The sequence below is a fragment of the Gymnoscopelus braueri genome (genome assembly GCF_963280865.1).
Source record: "Gymnoscopelus braueri genome assembly, chromosome: 12".
In the NCBI taxonomy this organism is placed as follows: Eukaryota; Metazoa; Chordata; class Actinopteri; order Myctophiformes; family Myctophidae; genus Gymnoscopelus; species Gymnoscopelus braueri.
In genome coordinates, this window is record NC_137614.1 from 5,750,239 (window position 1) to 5,776,286 (window position 26,048).

At 42.7% G+C, this 26,048-nt stretch overlaps 1 protein-coding gene across 1 annotated transcript in view; it reads right to left on the reverse strand.

The window, feature by feature from the left end:
- Positions 1–272: 272 nt before the first annotated feature.
- The window catches only part of LOC308097460 (dedicator of cytokinesis protein 3-like), a gene marked incomplete at both ends in the record, with an annotated part of 143,086 nt that continues 117,310 nt past the window's right edge, over positions 273–26,048 (reverse strand). Inside the window, 24 exon segments of the mRNA XM_080445219.1 lie at positions 273–622; positions 1,712–1,721; positions 1,724–2,095; positions 3,291–3,373; positions 3,490–3,618; positions 4,307–4,391; positions 5,731–5,849; positions 6,468–6,549; positions 6,725–6,860; positions 7,358–7,479; positions 8,232–8,348; positions 9,903–9,986; positions 10,617–10,796; positions 13,597–13,683; positions 14,255–14,421; positions 15,849–15,990; positions 19,905–20,009; positions 20,695–20,781; positions 21,594–21,742; positions 22,591–22,684; positions 22,782–22,842; positions 23,142–23,237; positions 24,841–24,867; positions 25,728–25,813. Of these exon segments, the coding sequence (XP_080301345.1) occupies positions 273–622; positions 1,712–1,721; positions 1,724–2,095; positions 3,291–3,373; positions 3,490–3,618; positions 4,307–4,391; positions 5,731–5,849; positions 6,468–6,549; positions 6,725–6,860; positions 7,358–7,479; positions 8,232–8,348; positions 9,903–9,986; positions 10,617–10,796; positions 13,597–13,683; positions 14,255–14,421; positions 15,849–15,990; positions 19,905–20,009; positions 20,695–20,781; positions 21,594–21,742; positions 22,591–22,684; positions 22,782–22,842; positions 23,142–23,237; positions 24,841–24,867; positions 25,728–25,813 (2,970 nt within the window).

The window sequence follows — 26,048 nt, forward strand, 5'->3', positions numbered from 1 at the left end:
TTAGGCATAAGGGGTAAGGCGGCACGCAAGATAGCCGATCTCCAAGCTCACAATGCGTCACGAATGCAACACATTGTGAGCTTGTAGATCGGCTATTTCATTATTTTGGCTAATGCACAGAATATGGACGCTGGGGGTTCAAGTGGCTAACACGGCACGGCACGGCCCGGTCTGCTTACTTTCTTTGTAGTCGAAAAGAGCCAAAATAACCAGGCGTCTTCTATCTAACCTGGTCCCGTCCCCGGTCCCCCCCCCCCCCCCACCCCCCGAATTCACTGCGTCTCCTCGTGCTCCTCGTTGATGCACTGCTCCCAGCCGCCGTGCTTGTTGGCCTGCAGCAGCTCCTCCCGGTGGCTGTGGGGGGAGTGGAAGATCCTCCGGGGCAGGGGGACGGGCTGGGGCGGGACCAGCTCCTCCTCGGGGATGCAGCCCTCCCGCAGGTAAGGTTTGGGCGGCACGCTCGGCATGCCGACGCCCTGCGGCCGGCGGTACGGGACGTGGTGCGGCCCGTGGAGGACCGGTGGCGGGCCGGCCGCATGGTGGTGGAGTAGGTGGTGGTGGTGGTGGTGGTGTGGCGGCGGGGGAACAACCGCCGCCACCCCGTGGGAATGATGGCCGCCGCCTAGGGATGCAAATAATCGATTAATTCATTATTAATTGATAATTGATAACCTTATCGATCGATTAACTGATGAATTGATAAGCGGTGTTTTTTTCAGGACCAAAAGGAAAATTCTTGTCCAAAACTGAAAATGAGTGCAGAAACCTAATGACGTATATAACATTAACGAGCATCAACGAGCATCAGACACAGACACACACAAGTCCCCTCTGTCTCATTTCTCTCCAAAAGCCCTTGAATAAATATGATTGACTATGATTAAGGATTACTGTGATTATGGTAAGCTCACATTTGATATCACACTATACCTGTAACTTTCACTAGCCCAAAAAAAAATTATAATCTTTTTTTCCCCATATTCTTTTTCAATTAATCCATTAACACATTCACCGCCAAAGTTTATTCATAATAAAATCACCCACTGCCAGGGTTTTTAATATTTTTTTTATAGAAAAAAATTGAATTATTTGTCCGTTTATTTTTTAACATTGAAGTGAATGGATTTTTTTTTTATAATTTTTTTTATATCTCCTAATTCGTTAGGGTTAGGGTTATAAATTTATACTCAAAAATGTGAGAAACATTTTAGGAATTCAAAAACAAAATAAAAAAAAATAATTAAAAGGGGAGAATTCTCCCCTTCGGCGGTAAACACCATTGACTGAGTGAGTGGACCGGGAACGCATCTGTGTCATTTATTTTATTTCATGGCGCACCGAGTGCCGCACTATGAGCTCGTAGATCTGCTATTTAAAAAAAATCTAGAATATTTTTGCAAATATATATATATTTTTTTTTTAAGCAGACATTTGTAACTCAAATCTTTGCTTCTGGGGGTCCCTGGAACAAAAATGTTCACGATAAAAAAGAAATAGCAGATCTACAAGCTCATGCCGCGCTATGAGCTTGTAGATCTGCTATTTTTGAATAGCCAAAGAAATCTTAAAATGCCACAAATGATGCTTTCCCGGTCTTAAAGGGTTGACTGAAAATCGATAACTAATATTCAACTGCATTTTTAACGGTAGTTAATCGATCATGAATTAATGAATTGTTAACATCCCTACCGCCGGCGTGACCGTCCACCACCAGCCCCGGGTGGTGGGAGTGCGAGTGGGGGGCGATGTGGGCGTGCGGATGCGAGGAGGAGGACGACGTTGATGCGGGGTTGCGGTAGTGGAAGGGCCGGACAGCGGAGGAGTCGACGACGGAGTCGAGGTCGGGCCCGCTGTAGTGGATGTGCAGGTACGGGGAGGCCAGGTACTCCTCGGGGGGGGACCACAGGTGGCTGGGGAGGGGCTCCAGCGCCTCGCTCCGGATGGGGCCGCCGGCGTCCGGGTACTGGCCGCCGCCGAAGTTGCTCTCGCTCAGGGAGGAGACGCCGCTGCTGGCGCTGCCCGACAGGGTGGAGTTGCTGCCCCCCAGCGCCGACTGGGGACTGGTGGGGGAGCCAGGGATGGGATGGAGAGGGGACTGGGGGTGGGGGGGGAGAGAGAGAGAGAGAGAGACCGTGTTGATTTCGTCGACTAAAACTATGACAAGAAATGTTCGTCGACTACCTTTTTTCACTGACGAAAATTAAATAAAAACTAAATAAAGACTAAGCTACGATGACTAAAACTAAGACTAAATATATTGACAATTTCGTCAACAAATAAAAACTAGACTAAAACGTTAGTGAGGGAACTAATGGAGAAGAGATCCAGTAGAACTAAAAGACAATGTGTTGTTTGGTTGCGCTCGGGAGTTGCGCTCTGAAAATAGCAGATCTACAAGCTCACAACTGAGTTGTGAGCTTGTAGATCTGCTATTTTCAGCATGCAACCAAGTGTAAAATCAGCCATCATGACGCCATCAAGGCACCGCCAAAATTCATTTTAGTCGACTAAATCAACTGTAGATTTAGTCGACTATAATCTTATGATATTTAGTCGACTAAAACTAGACGAAATGTAAAATGACAAAAATATGACTTGCTGTCAAAAAATCAACACTGGAGAGAGAGAGAGAAAGATAAAGAAACCTTATTGTCCATTACATTTTACATAAAATTTGGCACACTGGCAGCCAGTATACAAACAATAAAAAAACATAATTAATACGTAGAATACACAAATGCATTAAACAATTTACAATATAAAATGCATTCCTACACAGCAGCAGCGATCATGGGATTAGTTGGTAGGGGTGATATTAAAAAAAAAAAAAATCAAATATCCACAGCAGATGGCACAAAACAAAGTCTTGTAACCCTTCTTTTTGAAGAAAAGAGATTGAAGTATGGCTGCAACTATTGATTATCTTTACATCATTTATTCTACAATTTTATTTTTTTTAGTAATCGAGTTATTGCATGTTTTGGGGGATTTAAAAAATACATAATCAACAAAAAAGAAATTATGTAATCAACTAAATTGATTTGTCTGATTAGCCGCTAAAATTTGTATTACTGCAAAAAAAATATATTGCCGATCAACAAGCTCAATACGCTGCGTCGAGACGATCAAAAGGTATTTTGATTTTTAAATTAAAATCTAAAATGTTATAATGACTATGTTTTAACGATTAACTGTTGTACCCCTAGACTGAAGACATCACTGATGTAAATCTCTTGAGTTAATATAAGCGCAAAGTTTGACTGTGTAAAGCTGAAAGCCTGGCTGAATACCTTTCTGAGAGAGCGAACAGGCAGGCTCGGAGGTGGATCGTTGCTTTGGTGATGAAACGCATCAAAGTGCATCAGGAAATGCCCTGCAAAGCAAAAGCACATCCTGATTTAGAAAAGAAGGTTCGAGAACCCACTGCCCTTGACTTATACAGTATGAGAAGGAAATAGTGTAAAAAAAAAAAGAGGAGGTATAGAGTACCGGGTGGGAAGGACCTGGGCGGGATGGGAGGCATCCCCCCTCCTCCACCCCCAGCAGAAGCCGGTACGTAGGGCACCGTCTCCCGGCTCTCGCCATCCAGACTCCAGCTGCTCGGAGCGTTGGGGAACACTGCATGCAAGCAGGAAGCAATGTTAAAGGGATAGTTCACCCAACAAAAATTTTTCCTGTCGATTAGTCACCCCCATGGAGACTTGATATATATATTTTTTTGCCGTATTCCAATAATTTGTAGGCAGCGGTTCCGGTAGGAGATACAAAGGAGACTCTTTGTGTCTCCTACCGGAACCGCTGCCGGTCATCAAATTATTGGTTTAGGAATGAGACAAAAACAAAAAAATATCCATGAATTCAAGACTCCATGGGGTGACTAATCGATAGAAAAAAAGTCATTTTGGGGGTGAACTATCCCTTTAACACATTCTGCAGTGCATGCACAACATGGACCCAATGGAGTTATTATTTAGTCAAAAGCTCTTGCCAATACTTCTCATTGGTTCAATATTTACAGAACCCAAAGATACACACTTTCACTTTCAAAAAAATAATGACTATAACATACAGGCCTGGGTGCCAATCAGGATCAAGGACTGGAACTACCGGTATACGTATTAGAAAAATAACTGTTGGCAGTAATGTGAAGTACAGTCAACAGACTAAACATGCAACAACACAGGGATAGTACTTTAAATGTTTACTTAAGTCTATTTGACGAGAAGGAAATGGTGTAAAAAGGAGTTATAGATTACTGACAGGCAGCAACAATAATATGCAACTGAAATATTGGCTATTATGTTACCTTTCTCTGGGAGATTGCTGTGAGGATCGGCACAGGGCTTACAGGGGCTGACTTGTTGAAGTAAGGCACGCTGCATGTGGTTGTTCTGTCGACAGAGACGTCATTTAACCCATTAAGACCTGAGGCGATTCTTAAAAATGTTTTCTAAATCCTAACAGTTGAAAAAAAAAAAAAAAAAAAAAATAGCAGATCTACAAGCTCATAGCGCGGCACTCGGTGCCGCCCTATGAGCTTGTATATCTGCTATTTTTGAATAGCCAAAGAAATCTAAAGTGACACAAATGCGTTCTAGGTCTTAATGGGTTCAATTCTGTAACGTAGGAACTAAAATACATACTGTATATCATGCATGGATTAAAGCAAAAATAAATCGGAGTCCGAGTCCCCCACTTTGGGCATCGGGGGTAAAGGGCAGTGTTGATTTTGTCGACTAAAAAAACGATGACAAAAAAAATCTGTTGACTACCTTTTTTCACTGACGAAAACAAAATAAAAACGAAATAAAAACTAAGCTATGATGACTAAAACTATGAATAAATATACTGACAATTTCATCAACAAATTAAAACTAGACTAAAATGTTTGGGAGGGACTAGTGGAGAAGAGATCCACTAGAACTAAGACAAGTCATCGTGGTTGCGCACGGGTGTCACAGACCAAAAATAGCCGATCTACAAGCTCACAACGTGTCGCAGCGCGACGCGTTGTGAGCTTGTAGATCGGCTATTTTTGGCATGCAGCTATCATTTCGATGCCATCACGGCCCGCCAAATATATATATATATATATTTTCAAAAATGTTTATCCCACGATTTTGTAACCCATTTTTTCACCCAGTGCCAATTGCCTATGTAATCCTGGGCGTTACTCTCCCTCTGCCAGCCTAGGGAGAGCCCAGAACTGAGCTCATGCCTCCTTCAATGCATGAGAGCTAAGCAAGCCGCTTCTTGTCACCTGACAGGAGGGAGTTTCCCCGGTAGGACGTAGCGCGTGGAAGGAACACATTATTCCAACCAGTTCCTTTCCCCTCCATCAGGCGCCCCGGCTGGCCAGGGGGAGGCAGTATAGAGACCAGGATTACTGCATGTTTTTGTGAGGGTACCTACCCTAGGGGACATGGGGAGAACATGCAAACTCCACACAGAAAGGCCCTTTCGCCAACCCCACCTAGGGTATGGGCACTGATGACGCGGAGGAGAGAACACGCCCCCCAGCGTCCCCGGCGGGAATCAAACCCAGGACTTTCTAGTTGTGAAGCGACAGAGCCACCGTGCCCCCAAAAATAAATTTAAACAGAATTTTATTCAAAAAAAAAATGCTGTCAAAATCAACACTGGTGAAGGGGCTAGGGCTGGTACCACACTGGTGGTAGGGTGCCCCCTGCAGATGCCTGAGTTATACTATTCCACTATTTTGCGTATTACCTGTCCGTTCTCAGCCATGGTGTAGTACATGGCGTTGTTGGTCCTCTCGCGGTGAGACTGTGGCAACAGTATCATCACCTCCCGGTTGTGTTTGGCCTTATCGGGCAACGATGGCGAGCCTGCCAGGAGAAGAGGAACAACGGATCGGGGGAAAAATGAGGTGGTTTTTGTTTGCTACGTTTGCTAACACACTGTAATCCTGCATGTATCCCAGCCATCTTGAGACCACATGCATGCCAGTCACTTCTGTGAAGAACAAGCACTGAAACGCCTTCAGCCAAAAGCCAATTAAAAGATATCTCTTGTGTGTGAGTTTTTGAATCCTCGTTGCTGTTGGGCAGAAAACCTTCTATCTCCATATTTCATATTTTTGTCGTACAAGAGCACCACGCAGCTAAAATCTTATGCTAAAATCTTAGTAGTGGCAATAGGCGATCTACAAGCGCACAATGCGCCACGTCGCAATTCACCACGTGTTGGTTGTGCGTGGTTCATTCTGTCTGTGCGAGTTTTATACATAATTAAAGGAGTAGTTCACCCAAAAAAATACTTATTTTCTATCAAATACACCCCCCATGAAGCCTTGAATTCATGGAGATTTTTTTTTTTTTTTTTTTTGCATTCCTAAGGCAATAATTCGATAATAATTCAGAGTTTATATTGACCGATGACCCGGCCCCAGTGTGATCATGAATACAGTGTCTGTGTGGTGATGTGTGGTTGTGTATTTCCCTCACCTCTGGCGCTGGAGGGAGCAGAGTTGATGATTTGAGAAGAGTTGGAACGAATAGAGCTCAAACTGGAGGAGGAGGGACTCGGCTATAGGAAAGAAAACATGACCATGATAATTTAGTACTTTTACTCGAGTAAATTGAGATTACCGGACTTTTACTTGTAATAGAGTATTTCTACATTTTTGCAGTATTGATACTTTTACTTATTATAAAACATGTGAGTACTTCTTCCATCCCTGGTTAAAAGCTACCGTACGTACCTGCATGTGTATGGCTTCGTCCGAGTGCTCCCCCATCAGGCTGTCGGTCATGATGACGAGGTTGCCCGGCTCACTGGAGGTGTGGGAGGACAGAGAGGACGAAGAGTGTCTGATGGAACCCTGCAGGTTCAGAGGACTGTGGGAGACACACACACAGAATGGCACAGTAGGTAAGAATCGCATGATCATCACAGGTTTACACGTGTAAAACTTTAGCTTTTGGACAAGCTCCATTGTTTTCTTGTTTTTCTTTGTAAAAAACAAAGGTACTGTTTCTATATATTTACACAGGATAGCATATAGTTGCTGTTGGGCAGAAACCTCTTATCTCCATATTCTAACTCTTTGTGTTTTTTCGTAAATTAACACCATACTTGATTCACACAAAAGTATCACAAGTAGCAGATCTGCAAGATTGTAGATCTGCTACTTTTGATACTTTTGAATTTGAATCCTGAAAAGTAACAGTATGTACGTGAGGTTTAGACATAAGCTGCCAGTCCTTGGGGTTGTTTTTTTCCTCACTTGTATGTTTGCGTGTGAAAGTTGTGCTCTGCATTTACCTGTGTGTGTGTGTGTGTGTGTGTGTGTGTGTGTGTGTGTGTGTGTGTGTGTGTGTGTGTGTGGACTGACCTGTGTCTGTGTATGAGTCGGACACTCTCAGGGCTCATGTGAGTGTGGGAGGTCATGATGCCTCTGGAGGAGTTGAGACTGGGACAGCTGACAGGGACAAACCTGTCCACACCTGGCAGGCCCTGCATGAGGACACGCACACACGCAAGCACACACACACACACACACACACACACACACACACACACACACACACACACACACACACACACACACACACACACACACACACACACACACACACACACACACACACACACACACACACACACACACACACACACACACACACACACACACACACACACACACAAACATACAAATGTTTGTAATTATGCTATGCATAACTTATAACAAAGACACTTTATAACTAGCTAAGTTGAGGTAGTTGCGTGCTGCTCCACTGAGCTTATAAGGCATTATGACCAACACTTATAATACTTCATAAACCTTGTTATAGGTTGTCATACATGATTATAAACATTTATAACGAGTGTTATAAGGCCTTATAAGCGCATTGTAATGCATTATACATGTGATTATAATGCATTATAGACCCGAACTTATTTAATAATAAAAAATAATTTAAAAAAAACATTTTATTAAAGATTTTCTAAAATAAAAAATTACAAAAATAGTCGATCTACAAGCTCAGCTATTTTTTTTTTATTTTGAAAACCTTTGAAATGTTTCACCTATAACGGAATGCCCAAAATAGGGGACTCCAGGTTGAAATGTTTGGCTGCATAAATGTAGAAACCGAAGTCAAATAATGGCTGAACCAAACCGAGATATATATATATATATATATGTGAGCTTAGAGGTCCGTTATAGACGAAATACAGAGTCGGGAAGGTAACGTAGCAAAACTCACGTGGTGTAAACCTGTCCTCATCACGTGGAACTGATCCACCAGCTTCTTGTGCAGGGGACGCATCTCCGGGTGCACCAGCTTCTCATGGACGGCCAGCCCCACGCCCAGGATGTGGACCTGTGGACAAAACCACATACATGGTCATACATGGGCAACTGGCGGCCCGGGGGCCACATGCAGCCCCCACCTTCACTTAATGCGGCCCACAGGTTAATATCAGTATACTGATATATTATTGATTTCAGCTGTTACAATTCCAAACATGCAAACATGACCCGCTTTAATTACTTCAGTCTATATTAGTAGCTTCATGACTAGTATTACAATTCTATTGTCTTTTTTTATGTCCAATGTATTTGTATTAGAAGTTCATAAAGTTAACATAAGTATAACTAAATGCATTTGAAATTAAATAAAAATGTTACTTTTCAGGATTCCAAAAAAAAAATAGCAAAAATAGCAGATCTAACAAGCTCAAAACGTGTGCGCAGTGCGACGCGTTTTGAGCTTGAAGATCTGCTATTTTTTCTACTTTTGTGTGACATAGAAGTTAAAATACAGAGAGACAGTATATGCAATGTGGCCCTCTGGAGTGAGTGTGGAAATATAATGGCCTCCATCATCAAAGATCCAGGTGGATAAACATCTGTCCCTATGTACGTGCGTACATCCGTCCGTCCGAACCTTGTGAACGCAATATCTCAGGAACGCCTTAAAGGAGAATTCCGGACAAATTAAGTGTTATCTTTGATGTCTCGTTACTCACCTACCGACGTAAAAAGTGGCGTTCTTTTTTTCCATAGATTCCCCTGTCGTCATTTTTTAAACCCCCTCCGTTGTCATAATGGGAGCGCGTGGGTTAGGGAAATTCGTCTATTATAACCGATGCAAAGTAATTTTTTTCTCTACTACTATTCATTGTAGAGTCTCATGATAGTCAAACATGCGCTGAAACTTCCTGCGAGGCTACCGTTAATGGCGAACGATTTAACAATGGTTGCTTGTTTCCAGAACCTGGCAACACGAGTTGCCAGGTTCTGGAAAGAAACAAGCATCCAGACTGATTTAAACAACGTCAACCCAGAGCCACCCTTGGTTGCTGTGGTAACGGCGTAACAACGTCATGACGTAGGCACTAGTTGCTTGCTTACGTTCAAGAAACGCAACATATAGCGACAGCAAAAGTACATGCATGAAAACGGTGGAAAATGTACACAACTCAACTTGGCATTTCTTCCGTGAAATAATACCGTTATTGTTTCGTTTTCATTACAATAACCCCTCGCACTCGTAGTTGAAAATCTATTCTCGCGCTCTCTAATGATATCAGTGGCGCTTTGGTCCTGCAAGTGACATTTTGGACATTTTATAAATGCGTCTTGGGTGTTTAGAGCAGGTTAGATCGTTCAGACTGAGGGGCATCTTTAGAAATCAGATTTGAGACCACCACTGAATGTGTCTCGAGTCGGATTTGTAAAAAACTGATTCCATGTGACTTTTTTTCTGTTCAAACTTCTTAAAACAAATCAGATTCCAATCTGGTTATGGCATGTATAATATGTCATATATAAAGAAAAGCTATATTCTCGATTATTGGATGAATCGAAAATGTAACGGATAGAATAATCACTAAAGAAATCATGGATAGTTGCAGCAGTATTAATTTCCCACCTGCTCCTGCATGAGCTCCTTCAGCTGGGTGACCCTCTCTGCGTCCTCTGGATGACTGCTGATGTAGTCCTTATCGAAGAACGCCTGGTGGAACACAGCATCGTTTTCATACATAGACCAGTGGTTCCCAAACTAGGGGGTCTCCACATTATTTAGGGGGGGGGTCCCCAGATGATTAGCTTAATGTGCAACATTGTTTTCTCACTCAGCAGTAAACAAACCAACATACAGTATAAGTGTATACAGGGCATCTGCACATTTCTAAAGTGACAATTTTAAAGGGATAATTAACCCCAAAAAATACTTTTTTTCTATCGATTACTCACCTCATGGAGCCTTGAATTCATGGAGATTCATCAGCGGCTCCGGTAGGAGACTCAAAGAGACTCCTTTGAGTCTCCTACCGGAGACATTAGCATCTTTCTGCCGGTTATCAAATTATTGTCTTAGGAATGCGACAAAAACTATCCATAAAATCTCCATGAATTCAAGGCTTCATGGGGTTTGTAATTGATAGAAAATAAGTAATTTTTTGGGTGAACTACACCTTTAAGACCTTTTTTCACATTCCTGTGGATTGGTTATTGTGATAAATACACCAGTGAAAGATTATAACTTTAGTTTAACTGAAAAGGTCACACAGCATGACTTTAACACTCATAAGTGTAACAATAATAATAATAATAATAATAATAAACGTGGGGTATACCGTACCTCTTGGTACCTGGCGATGCCCCCGTTGACCGCAGCGTCTATGACCCCGTTGAGCAGCATGCTGAGCGGGTTGATGTTGCCGTGGTGCTGCCTGTGTTGGTACTGGCTGATCAGAGTCCGGAGCTCCTGGCTCTTGTTCTCCACCACGTAGATGGCGTTCTCCAGAGGACTCACCTCCACCTGGAAACACATTACCACTGATTATTCACAGCAGTGTGGTGGACAGGATGGCTCAGGGTTGAGGACAGAGGACAGCAACTTGCAGTGGGCCTGGTCTCCAAGATACGACACAACATCGGGATACCCCAGTACCTGTCAAAATACTTCAAAAAACGTAAATGAAGTCCACGATCACAACACCAGAGGCAGCTCCACGGATCATGTTCAACCCAGATTTGGCCCAACAAAGGGAATGAACTCGTTCTCATGCTATACAACAAAAATGTGGAATGCCCTACCAAAAGGAGTAAAGGAGTGTAAAACCCTACTCACTTTCAAAACTGCCCTAAAGATACACCTTCAGGAGGCTGCAATTCCAAACTGGCCCCTGTCAAAGTCTTAACCTACCCCGTAATTTTAACGTAATATTAACACGAGAACAATGGCTTCCATTATAGCATGCTAACTTTCCAGGAATAGAAAGCCTGCAGTTTCTATTAGCTTGGATTCCCCATTGATGATGTCACTGGTAGGCAGGTTTCTGAACTGTCCACAGCCCTCCTGGTACAAACATGATACCATATTATAACAAGCATGAGTGAGGACCAATTATAAGAAGATATATATATATTGAAAATGGCTGAAATCATCCGTTTAGTACTTTTTAAAATTGTATCATAATTATTATTAGACACATGACTTTGACTCAAATAGAAATGTTGTTCTTTTGACTCTATATTTCTTTTTCTTTGACTATATTTCTAGGAAGAGACTCGTGGGACCCAAACTTAGGAAAATATATGAAGAATTAACCCTATTTAAAATATAGCCAAAATAGCAGATCTACAAGCTTACCTCTTAAATTTTTATCCCACGATTTTGTAACCCTATTTTTTACACCCAGTGCCAATTGTCTATGTAATCCTGGGCACTACCTTCCCTCTGCCAACCTAGGGAGGCCAGGGCCGAGCTCATGCCTCCTTCAATGCATGAGAGCCAACTGACCTTCTTGTCACCTGACAGGGGAGAGTTTCCCTGGTTGGACGTAGCACGTGGAAGTAACACGTTATTCCAACCAGTTCCCTTCCCCTCCATCAGGCGCCCCAGCTGAGGCAGTATAGGGCAGATATACAAGCTAACGACGCTCTGCACCACTGCGCGTTTTGGGGAAATCTTCTCAATTTCAATACAGAAATGCATTGATATTAAAAATAAAATGTACTTAGTATAGGCTATACTTTGTCCACCACTGTAGTCACATGAACCCAACTGTGAATAAGACTGAGCCAGTTGGATGTTTTAATGATTAGATTACACCTCCCTCCCTCCTTAATCAGTCTAATTTGCTCCCCGAGGGACCAGCGACAGTAAAAGTAGGACCTCCCTGAGTGTGTTGCAGGGAGGGATTATTGAAATAATGTCTGCAGATGGGGTCATTCTTGGTGTGGAGACAGCCTCTTATAACTGCCAAGACCACAAACAGATTGGATGCTGAGAACTGTTCTTTATAGAGCTTCTTCAGCTTGGAATAATGCTCCCCACAAATGACTCCAGAAAGACTTGCGTCCACTTTGTGGAAGCTAATGCGGATCCAAAATAAAGACTAAAGATGTCCCCTGAGACCAACGCATTCTCACACCCAAATGGGCGATGAGTTAGGACAGATATGAACATGCGGGCATGTTTGACACGACAGGACTCCCTGTCGCAACAGACAGATGCCGTATAGCATTGGTTCTCAAAGTGGGGTCCGGGGACCCCGAGGGGTCCTTGGTGGGGTACCAGGGGCTCCCCAGCTAAATGATGGATAGTTAGGAACCAAATGGACCCTTTTGGGTCTGTAACTCTGAGAGTGTACAAATGAATTAACATTGATTTTACAATATAAATTGGGGTCCCAGAGATAGAAATGCCATTAAATGGGGGTCCGTAGCCTAACGCATGTCAAACTAGGTGGTCCTTGAAATTAAAATGGCTGACAATCACTGCTAGAGACGTAAAAATCTTCTCTTACGGAGGTATCTTTTCAAATGGGGGTCCGCGGGCTAATAAGTGTCAATTTGGGGGTCCTTGACATGAAAAAGTTTGAGAACCACTGCCGTATGGTCAACCTAATTATGACAGCACTTCTGCATTACACTCTGGGCGGGACCACCACCGAGTGATGACAACAAGGGATTCCATCGCGTTAAAGCGGGTGGCTAGATTTTTGTCCCAACTAGCCACAAGAGTACGACTTGAGAGTTGGGACATGTGTTGCTTCGCAGTTCCATGGACTGTTATTACGGACCCCCAGCTGCAGATCAAGAGTGTGACTGCGGACCCGGTCTCTCCATGGAGCACGACTGTGGATTTCTACTACATTACACTATACCACTACACTATGCTGTATATTATCTTAACATTCTTATACCATTATATACTGTATACACATTATTGTTGTACTATATCATATTATCATATACCATCTTACACTATTATATTTGCTACTATTGTTATTGCTACTACTTGTATCTCTCTCTGTCTCTCCTCTGTCCCTCTCTCTCTCTTCTTTCCCCCCCGGTTGAGGCAGAAGGCCTTCACCCTAGAGCCTAGGGTCTGCCTGAAGTTTCTTCCAGTTAAGGGGGAGTTTTTTGTTGCCACTGTCGCAAAATTGCTTGCTCAGGGTGGGACTGTCGGGTCTCTGCTCTACATGTAAAGTGTCTTGAGACAACTTGTTGTGATTTGACACTATAATAAAATTGAATTGAATTGAATTGAATTGAATTGTTGCTGAGACGTGTGAGCTAGCAGCACAGTAGTGTTCTGAGGGGTCTCTCACCACTTCTCTCCTCTCCACCTCGGCCCAGCGGGAGATCCCAGGCAGAGGACGGGACAGGATCAGCGTGGTTCTCTCTATCCACAGGCTCTGCAAGCAAAGAAAACATTATATCAGCTATTGAGAGAAAAAGTGCTGTCCACACCAAGAGCGATATAACTATAAATATGTCGTTTTAGAAATAGTTCTAACTCAAGTGGATGGCAGAGTCGAACAACAACGATAGTGGTGGAACGATATCACTGGGATTACTTTCAGAGCGATTTGATGCACGATGAAAGCACTAATGTACAAGGCGATTGTCACTTTCAACACATCGCTCAGATTCAAGATGTTTACAGAACGTTATCCTTCATCAGTGTGGATAGCAATCTTAGTACATTGTCAGCGGAACATTCCTGACATCGCCCATATAAGGAACGACACATACGTAGGGGTGACAGTTTGGCCTCGCAGAACTTTGGGAATCTTGAGAGGATATTTTCGTCAGTGTCACAATACAGCAGTTCCCAACCTTTTTTCTGGATCATGGCACACTTGAAAATATTTGAAGCGTTCGCGGCCCATCAGATGGGAGTTCTGCCGCATGCGTTTTCAGAGCGCGTTTACCTTAATGATCAATCGGGCCTTGTGGAAGGGCCTGTCGTAGTGGTATACCTACCCTGAACTCGTTGTCTCTGTCCTTGGGGCCCTTGTGGAAGGGCCTGTCATAGTGGAAGCGGTTGACGTTGTTTATGCGGTAGAAGCTCTTGATCCTCTCGGGGACCCGCTCCAGCTGAGGCACGTCGGAGATGTCGGACACCGGCGTCACGGCGTAGATCTGCAGGTCTGGACGGCGACGAGCGTCAAGGAAATGACAAGTGACATAATGTGTGGGGCAGAGAGGCACGTGGGACCAGACCAGACAGACAGACAGACAGACAGACAGACAGACAGACAGACAGACAGACAGACAGACAGACAGACAGACAGACAGACAGACAGACAGACAGGCCATGGCGTCTCAGCCATCTTTTGTTGTCACGTTTCGTGACTAGGTCGCCTGTAACATTGTACTCAAAGGTTCCTTTTTAAATCTCCCAATCTCAGAGGGACAATGAAAGACATAGATTGATTGGGACACAATCATACCATGCATGGGTCTCAGGATTCATGGTGTTGCTCCAATGTACCAGGACCACTTTGGAAACAAGTGTTTCATGACGCTTTAATGTGTTATCCTGGGTTTAAATATTGTGATTTTACTTATTTATATATAAGTACATCTTTTACCAAAATCAAATCGAATCATCAATGTGGATCTCGGACTTCATCATGGTCATGTGACCAGCATTGTCAGTGGCTCTCAAACTTTTTCAGGTCAAGAAGTAGGACCCCCAAATTAATATGTATTTGGCCGCAGACCCCCCATCTGACAAGGTTTTGCCCGGGATCCCCAGAAGAGACGATTTACGTAAAAAAAAAAATATATGTATAAAAGCAATTCAAACATTTTTGATATTTTGCAAATACATTAAAACAAAAGCAGATCTACAAGCTCGCAGCGTGGCACGAAGTGACGCGCTGCAAGCTTGTAGATCTGCTATTTTTGAATAGCCAACGTATAAATGGATAAAGTGGTTAAAATGATTGTGACGCTATGTTAACTTAATTTAGCTAGTTAACATAGCTGGGGACCCCGTGGAACCCCCCAAGGACACCTGGGGGTCCCTGGACCCCACTTTGAGAACCAATGGTCTATGACGTCCAGCGGTTTGCGAGAATCAGTCCAGACAGACATACAGACAGACACGCACTCGCACAAAGACCCTCTCACAGACGCAGTTCAAAACCATAGTGTGCTAGTTGTTACTGTATCTATAGCAGTGGTTCTCAAACCTTTTCATGTCAAGGACCCCCAAAATGATATGTATTTGGCCACGGACCCCCATTTAAAAAATATTTTGTTCCAGGGACCCCCCAAGAAGCAAAGATTTGAGTTACAAATGTTGGCTTTAAAAATACATATATTCAAAGATTTGCGAAAATGTTCACGATTAAAAAAAAATAGCAGATCTACAAGCTCATAGCGTGGCACTCAGTGCCGCGCTATGAGCTTGTATATCTGCTATGTTTGAATAGCCACAGTGTACAATAATGGTTAAACATATAAAAGTGGTTAAAATGATTGTGATGCTATATTAGCTCATTTAGCATGGGGACCCACCCTGGTACTCCCGGACTCCACTTTGAGAACCAATAGATGTATAGGATACATTGGGCGTCGCTCTGCAGTATGGTGTCGTCCGGTTGGTTGGGGTGTTGCATGGCGATGGCCTGGGGAAATTCTCCCAGCATCCTTTGCTGGAAGTCCTCCAGTCGTTCGTAGTCGTAACCCCGACACACAAACTCCTTGTTCTAGAGACACACAGAAACACATGGTTTTTTTTTACATGACGTAAACATAGCCTATTCTGAACGCAGAGTAGAGCACCCTTCTGTTGCTATTATTGTTTTATAGGGCTGAGGTGGTTAAATGTCAAGCCTGCACTAGGGCTTTCACGACTAGAGATTTTTGTTTCAAATCTGTTTTATTGTGAAGCACAGGGTAGGATTATACATTTCTGTTCATATACATGGATTGCTTCCTTTTTAGAGATTTTTAATGGTCGACTAATTTCGCCCAGTGGTAGTCGAATTACCTATTAAAAAAGCCATTGTTTTAATGCCATTACTATTATTATTATCCTGCTGCCTTTATGTTTATGCCGTTTTAAGGGAAGTGCTTCTGGCACAGCAGCACAGCAGCGTCTGACTCTCCAAGGATCCTCAAAAGGGGGTTATTGCCCAATAATAGGCAATAACCCCCTTTTGATAAAAAATAAAGGCAGGAGGCATATATTTGGTGAAAGCCGTTGTCTATCTACAAATGATTTAAATTCCCCGCTGCACCCCACTATATACAGAGATATAGCGGTGAGCAGCATGCTGCAATGCCTACAGTAGGGTTGTAACATTTTTCCAAAATCGGGTATCAATGAATCCAAAGTAAAAGACAAAAGTAAATTAAACTTTTATGCAATCAGAATCTATTATAACCCCCCCCCCCCCATCATAGCCCCATGACTTTTCATAATCACAAGCAATCCCAAAACAATTATCGTCATTGGTTGATATCTGTGACTGCCTCTGGACAGCAGAGAGAGAGAGAGAGAGAGAGAGAGAGAGAGAGAGAGAGAGAGAGAGAGAGAGAGAGAGAGGGACGGACGGACAGACAGACAGAAACAGAGAGAAACAGAGAGAAACAGAGAGAAACAGAGACAGACACAGAGAGAGAGACACAGACACAGAGAGAGAGAGACAGAGAGAGAGAAAGAGAGAGACAGAGACAGACAGAGAGAGACAGAGAGAGACAGAGAGACAGAGAGAGAGAGAGAGAGAGAGAGAGAGACAGCGACAGCGACAGAGACAGAGAGACAGAGAGACAGACAGACAGAGAGACAGAGAGTCAGAGAGACAGAGAGACAGAGAGAGAGAGAAAGACACAGAGACAGGCACAGAGACAGACAGAGACAGACAGACAGACAGACAGACAGACAGACAGACAGACAGACAGACAAAGACAGCTAAATGGTGCATCACAATTATAAACACACTTATTATAACAGGCTATGATGATGTTCTTTCTAGCGAAAGAACATCATCATGATTGACAATATGACAGACATGTTAGATTTACAGTCGAGTCCTCTGCTTGGCAGAGATGAGACATGGAGAGACACAGACATGCTGCAAGACGCCTTGATATCAATTATTTAATATGAATCTAAAATTGGATCACATCATTTCAGTTTGATCTGTTAACATTTTGCCAGGTTCCATGAGACTGCAATGTCCAACTTGAAGAGTAGAAACACAATGAGCTTGCCTGACAGACTGACACAATCATTAGATCAATTGAATTATTTATTTATTTTGCTTTCATAATATATACTGTATACTATATATTCAAATGTTTGTTTCTGTGGATTGTATGTTCTGTGGATTTTGTTAATTTGTATATGAATGTTGATGCATAACTCTGTCTGTATCTTATGCTCTGCTTCTGGGGAGGTTTGTGATCTCAGATTCTGTCATGCTTGTGCAGATAATCTGCATTATCACAGGAGAGTCACACAGCCAAACTGAATGAAATAGCATTACAATAAATGGTTATTAGTTCATCCTGAGCTGAAGTGTCTAACTGAACTAATATACTATGAACATACGTGGATATGCCAAACTATAAAAAATATAGTATTGTATTGCGGAAAAATACTCTATTCCTATTTTACAGCATGCGAGCACAAGGCTCTTGCGTACTGTATGCGATGACACCCGTGCGCCTCGTACAGCTGACAACAGCAGTAAATTCCACACACACAGTGAACTTCACGTGCATGGACCAGCCAGGCAGTACTTCAGCTCCACACAACATCAGCTCCACACCCTCATTCTGTCTCTTGGAGATAAAGTGACCTTGTCTACTGCTGAGAGCATGCAGGAGCCCTGGAGAACGCACAGTCTGCACAACCACAATACTGATACATGTGTCAGAGACCAGGGGTGGCAAGTCACTTCGTGAGACTATATTTGAACCAATTAAAGGGATAGTTCACCCCGAAAATGATTTTTTTCCTATCGATTAGTCACCCCATGGAGACTTGAATTCATGGATATTTTTTACATTTTTGTTGCATTCCTAAGCCAATAATTTGATGACCGGCAGCAGTTCCGGTAGGAGACACAAAGAGTCCTTTGTGTCTCCTACCGGAACTGCTGCCTACTAGTCCGCTGGTCATCAAATTATTGGCTTAGGAATGCGACAAAAACAAAAAAATATCCATGAATTCAAGTCTCCATGGGGTGACTAATCGATAGAATCTTTTTTGGGGGGGGGGGGGTGAACTATGTTGATATTTGAGTTACAAATGATATTTATATATTTTACACGTTACGAATCATATGACTAACAGCAAGGTAAAAGAGTCTCATAATTACTCACACAAATTGGTGGAAAGTCACAAATAAATCGTCTAAAATGTATTCACCTGTTTCCTAGGCTGTGTGTTTTCCACTTCCTGTCGATTTGATCCAATGAAATCCAATGAAACTGGTCAGATGACCAATGATATCCAATGAAATCGACAGGAAGTGGAAAACACAGCCTAGGAAACAGGTGAATAAGTTGGCACACAAATGTTGATACACAAGTTACAAATGTTGATATTTGAGTTACAAATCTGACAATAAGAGTTACCAATTGCACTTAACAAGTACAAATCTGATTCACACTTACAGACTGTTTGTTTTACGAATTGCCTCTACGAGTACAAATCTGTTTTTACGGATACAGATATGAGTCTATTCTGATTCCATAGTTTTTCGCTTTCCCCAAATGTCAGCTGTTTATTAGCGTTTTTGTGTTCGCTGCCTCCCGGGTTGCCAAATCATGTGCGCATATCCCCCCACGGGTATGGTCTACTGGTGTTTATAATTATGCATAACAATTTATAAAAAGGTTTATGCAGTATTATACATGCTGGTCATAATGCATTTTAAGCTCAGTTGAACAGCACATTATAACTAACATAACTTAGTCAGTTATAAAGTAGTAAGTAAGAAAGCCTTGCCGAGCCATGAGGCCCACAGGGGCAGGAGCCTATCTCCTGTTCCTGTAGTGTGAGGCAGCTTGGTGTACAAGTACACCCCCTGGATATGACGCTAGTATGACGCTGGGACTTACCCCTTAATCCAACTTTTAAAGGAGTAGTTCACCCAAAAAAAAAGACTCCGATTACACACACCATGAAGCATTAAATTCACAGAGTTTTTTTTTTTTTTTGTCGCATTCCTGAGCCAATAATTTGATTACCAGCGGAAAGATGCTGATGTATCCGGTAAGACACTCAATGGAGACTCTTTGAGGAGACTCTTTGTGTCTCCTACCGGAGTCGCCGCCGGTCATCAAATTATTGGCTTAGGAATGCGACAAAAACAAAAAAAATCGCCATGAATTCAATGCATCATGGGGTGTGTAATTGATGGAAAATAAGTATTTTTTTGGGTGAGTATTTAATTCTGAGTGCCAAGCAGGGGGGCATTGGGTCCCATTTTTATAGCGTTTTGGTATGACCCGGCCGGGGGATCGAATCCTGACCACCCAATCTCTGGACGGGCACTCTAACCACCACAAGGCCACTGAGTTGGTTATAAAGTGCGTTTGTTATAAGTTGTTAAACATATAAAACAAGTGTTGTAAGTGCATGGATGTAGCTGTGTGTGAGTTTTACCCTGAGGAAGAATGGAAACTTCCTGCCGTAGAAGCCCATCCTGAAGAACTCCGGTTCGATCCTCTGCTGTTCGATGATGTTGTCATAGTATGCCGCCTCCATTTTCTGACACACACACACACACACACACACACACACACACACACACACACACACACACACACACACACACACACACACACACACACACACACACACACACACACACACACACACACACACACACACACACACACACACATCAGTGAATACTACTGTAGCTGTACGTACAGTACATCATGTCTGAGTGCATCAAGTCTCTACTGGCAGGTCGACCTGCGTCGAACCTCCAGGTTGAGGTTGAGAAACATTAGGCTGAAAGGATATTTATTCATGACCGGGAACGGATCTGTGTCATTTTAGATTTTAGCTATAACCATTATTTTATACTTTGGCTATTCAAAAATAGCAGATCTACAAGCTCGTAGCGCGGCACTTGTAGATCTGCTATTTTGAATATGTTTTTAAAGCGATCTTTTAACTCAAATCTTTGCTTCTGGGGATTCTACAAATGTCTTCTAACTGTTTTTTGGAAACTCAAACTTTTCCATGTCAAGGACCCCCGAAATGTGGACCCCCATCTCAAAATATATTGTTCCAGGGACCCCCAGAAGCAAAAGTTTGAGTTACAAATGTTCGCTTAAGTCGGCGCAAGTCAGAGCATGTATATATGGATATTACAAACTTCTGGCAGACACAATCTGTTAATATAAAGGGTTGGACAGGAAACAGGAAGTGTTGCGGCACTCACCCGAATCCAGCTGAGACTCTGGTAATCGTATAAGGTCTCGTATTGGAAGGCCAGCTCTCTGCACAGTGAGATTCCATATTCCCAACACTGCAACAATGACATATAGAGCATTAGGGAAGAGTTGTGCGTTGTGTTGAAGAGGTGGCGATGGCGGATGGGAAGAAGAAGTGATGACAACGGGTAAAGAAAACAGCACAGCCATTACTCTGGTTACAGACACACACACAGACACACACACACACACACACACACACACACACACACGTCCAGAGGCCATACTCCTCTCAGAAGCTCGCAGGCTTGTCAAGTAATTACATTTGGCAGATGGATAACAACTGGAAGAGGAGTGATTCAGGGGCTGAGGCTAATCACATTTCCGCAGACATCTGATCCAACGTTTGCTCGTCTGTCTGTTTGTGTCGTACAGACACAAAGCTGCACGTCTGAATTTATACTGTTTGTTTCAGTGCAAAGAGCTCCACCGTGGGTATGACATGCATGCACACATGGCTAGTTTATTCTTTGTAGCAGAGCCAGATATGTGTCGCGATGTGACGCATTGTGAGTTTGTAGATCAGCTATTTTCAAATAGCCTAGGTATAAAATAGGGCTAAAGTGGTTAATGTATGTTTTATAATATAATAATTTATATCTGCAAAGTAACTAAAGCTTTCAAATAATTGTAGTGGAGTAAAAGTACAATATTTCCCTCCGAGATGTATTGGAGTAGTACAGTACTTGACTAAATGTACTTAGTTACTTTACACCACCGGTTATACTTCGCAACAATGGGCCGCTGGACTCACGTTGCCAATGCCATAGTGGATTAGCGTCAATTAGTGTTAACTGTCAATTAGTCCAATTAACTTGCTGAGCCCCTGATACATAAAGGCACTTGCCTTGCCCTTGTTGAAGTAGTGGAGGATCTTGCGGCTGAGGTTCTCCTTGCGTTGCCACTCCGTCTGGGCGGGGTAGTGGAGGAAGTCCCTGAGCGGCCGGTCCTCCCACTGCAGCAGCTCCCAGTACAGCAGCAGTGTGAACGCCGCCTCTGGACCACGGGGGACGACGAGGGGTTAAATAAAATACCAAAAGGTCAAAGGTCAAAATCTGAAATAACATTCGTGGCCATTCATCTGTCTACGCGGTTTTCAAACCTTTTCGTGCCAAGGAGCCCCCAAATTGACATATATTTGGCCGCGGACCCCCCATCTGAAAACGTTGTGCGCCAGGAACCCCATAAGAGAAGATTTATGTTTTAAAAAAAACAAAACACTTTCAAGATTTTTCAAAAACAGCAGATGTAAAATCTTGCAGCGTGGCACGAAGTCATGAGTTAATGAAGCTAATGAGTTAAGGCATTTAACAGACTTATCCAGAGTGACTTACAGTAAGCAACACATCCATAGAACGCAGAGAGACAGTGTAGTGCCTCAGTAAACTAGGATCCCAGGTAAACCAAGAACCTAGCATCAGTCTAAACAATATAATGTATCGAAATAACAATCTGTATATTGAAACTATAGGATACCAGGTGAACAATAAACCTAGCATCTGTCTATAATATATATATCTAAATAACATTCTGTACATTGAAACTGTAAGATGCCAGGTAAACAATGAAACTAGCATCTATTTAAATTACTTGGTATCTAAATTACATTCACTCATTATGTAATTAGTTACAGCATGTAATGAGTGTTAATCCATTATAAGACCGGGAAAGCATCTGTGTCATTTTAGATAGCTGCTTAAAAAATATATATATATATATATATATTAAGATTTGCACAAAAGGTTCACGAAAAAACTGCATATCTGCTATTTGTTTAATAGCCAAATAAATCTAAAATGACACAGATGCGTTCCCGGTTTTAAAGGGTTAATGATTGAAGTTACCTGTGAAGTCTTCAGCTTGCAGGTGCAGGTCACACAGCTTGTGGATGTAGCGGATGTACATGTCCTCCTTGTTGATCTCAGACTTGTAGAAGTTCTGTGGTTAAAACAAAAGGATTGGTATGTGTTATACAGTCCAATCCCATGTGTGGACAAATACACTGTCTGTTTACTTAAATGAATGTATGTCTCACCATGAGGTGGGTGGATCCGCCGATTTTCTTGTTCTCCATCTCATCTCCTTTCATGCAGTCCCTGGACATAGAAAAAAAAACACATATTTGTCTTAATGTTCTGTGACTAATGATTCAAGATAATTGAGATGATCTATTCTAAGGGCTAGACGATTTACAGTGGTGGAAAAAGTACTCAAATTTTTTACTTACTACACTGCAGTACCAATACTGCAGTGTACTCCACTACAAGTAAAATTACTTGAGTAAAACAGTATAATTTCTACATTTCCACCACTGGAGACTGGTTATGTGCTGCTATCTCTAATCTAATCTCCAGCAGTGAAAATAAAATAGAAATGGCACATGGCTGAGCTGTACCTGTAATCTAGTAATCGCTCCATGAGCCGCGTTACTGACGTGACAAACGATCTTCCTGTTTCTCTCCACGTTTCTTGTTCAATCTTCTCCAGCAGGCTACGAAGGAAGAGAAAACAAAGTAGTAACTAGAAAAAGTGCTCCTCGGAGCACAGGTCTCCGCCAGGTCAGGTACGTTATTGTGGCCTCCAGGTGGCGCTATAATAGGCCAATGTGAAAAGGGTGCCATTTATTCTTAGGTCGTTCACGGCAATCGGACTGCATTCATGATTTGAGGCATTTTGTTCTAAAAACTTGTTTTGCTAAATTAGACCTGCTGGTGGCGCTATAACAGGCCAATGTGAAAAAGGGTGCCATTTCTTCCTTGGCCTAGTGGGAATTTGTTTGTGAGATTTCACGGAAATCGCAAGCTGCGTTCATGATTTAAGGCATTTTGTTCAAAACGGACCAATCCTGCAAATTTTGGAAGCGAACCTTAGCCAATGAGGATGGAATATGGAAAATCGGACAGATCCGTGTTGATCACATGACTATAGTGATACTGTGTACCGATTTGCATGACGTTTAGATAAAATCTGTAGGAGTAATGTAAAAAAAATGGTTTTGCACAAATCGGCCTCCAGGTGGCGCTGTAACAGGCCGGTGTGAAAGATTTGTGGCAGAGTTTCTGAATTGGCATCCAGGGAGTGTGTGTGCAAAGTTTCGCAGCGACCGGGCCAACGGTGCCAGAGATTAGCTGGTAACACACGGACAGGACACACACACACACACACACACACACACACACACACACACACACACACACACACACACACACACACACACACACACACACACACACACACACACACACACACACACACACACACACACACACACACACACACACACACACACACACACACACACACACCGACGGACGGACGGACGGACGGACGGAGGGTAAAACATACTCTCTCGCCATGCCTTTCGGCCTGGCGGAGACAAATATCACTTGAAGAGAGTAATATCAGCAGATATTGTCGCTGCGGGGTGGAAACCTTAAATTATGTCCAAAACCGTTACTTTTCAGGAAATGGAAAAACATAACCTGTGTTTCAATGGATCATGCAGTTATTGGTCACAAGCTCTTCTTTTCACAGACAGACTTAACCACTTCCACTTTCAAAATCTTTAAATTATAGCGGAAATAGCTATAGCTCACTACTTTTGTGTGACAAAGAAGAGCAGGGGTCTTCAACCTTTTCAGGCCAAGGACCCCCTAGCTGAGAGAGAGATGAAGCAGGGACCCCCTCTATATTGTATAAAATTGTGTTTCAGACTTTTTTTGTTTACTTGTTCTGCTCTATTTTTCTCGACACCTTAACCTCTGTGCCAAAAATAGCAGATCTACAAGCTCACAACGCCTCGCAGCGTGAGGCGTTGTGAGCTTGTAGATCTGCTATTTTTGGCTGAAGTTCTCCCCAGAATAGGGATGCTATGGTTCAAGTGGCTAATGTAAAAAAGAAAAATCATATCACACAAAGATTTGACGGCGCCCCTGTAGTAACTCTGAGGACCCCCTAGACCCTTGAAGTAGAGCATTGATGTATGGGAAAAAAAACATAAAAATATGAAATAGAGATACAAGGTTTCCACCCAACAGCAAAGACATGATATAAAAGACAGTAATTGTTTTGGCTGTGACAGCACTATGTCTCACCTGGGGTAAGGGCCAAACAGCTGTGTCCTGAGGGGGAAAGACACAGACACAGAGGATGTTTAGCTTAACGGTAGAAAACACTGTGTTCAGCCCTCAGGAGCAGACTTATCTGAAGTGACAGTGATCTAATGGCTGTACTAATTAGCTGTACTTTATTTATATCCCCTTGGGGGAAATGTGTCGGCTGCATTCTGACCCATCCTAACTACTTAGGGAGCAGTGAGCAGCCACTGTGCAGCCGCCCGGGGACCAACGCTAGTTGTAATGCCAGGGTCTTGGTCAAGGGCACTGGGTGCTTACAGCAGTGTTTATTTCGTCGACTAAAACTATAACGAAAGATTTCGTCGACTGCTTTTTTTCACTGACGAAAACTAAATAAAAACTAGATAAAAACTAAGCTATGATGACTAAAACTATGAAATATATTGACAATTTTGTCAACAAATAAAAACTAGACTGAAATGTTAGTGAGGGACGAGTGGAGAAGAGATCCATAAAATGACTTGTCTTTTAGTTCTACTGGATCCATTTATGTTTGGTTGCGCTCGTGTGTTGCGCTCTGAAAATAGCAGATCTACAAGCTCACAACGTGTCGCGACGCGTTGCGACGCGTTGTGAGCTTGTAGATCTGCTATTTTCAGCATGCAACTTAGTGTAAAATCAGCCATTACGAAACCATCAAGGCACCGCCAAAATACATTTTAGTCGATTAAATCAACTGTAGTTTTTAGTCGACTATAATCTTATGATATTTAGTCGACTAAAACTAGACTAACAGTAAAACATTTCAGATGACTAAAATATGACTAAAACTAAATGGAATTTGATTCAAAACACTATGACTAAAACTGAATCAAGAATTGCTGTCAAAATCAACACTGGCTTACAGCAGACTGAAGAGCTCTCTGTGGTTGTCATCTCCTTTCCCATCAGACACCATGCTGTCCAGCTTGTCCATCAGCTCTGCTTCCACCTATGCACACACACACACACACACACACACACACACACACACACACACACACACACACACACACACACACACACACACACACACACACACACACACACACACACACACACACACACACACACACACACACACACACACACACACACAATTAGTAAATGATGGGTACATTATGTGGGAGTAAATTGGATCCTCGTCCGTGCACCATTTTTACAGCCTGATGTCCCACAGGATGTAG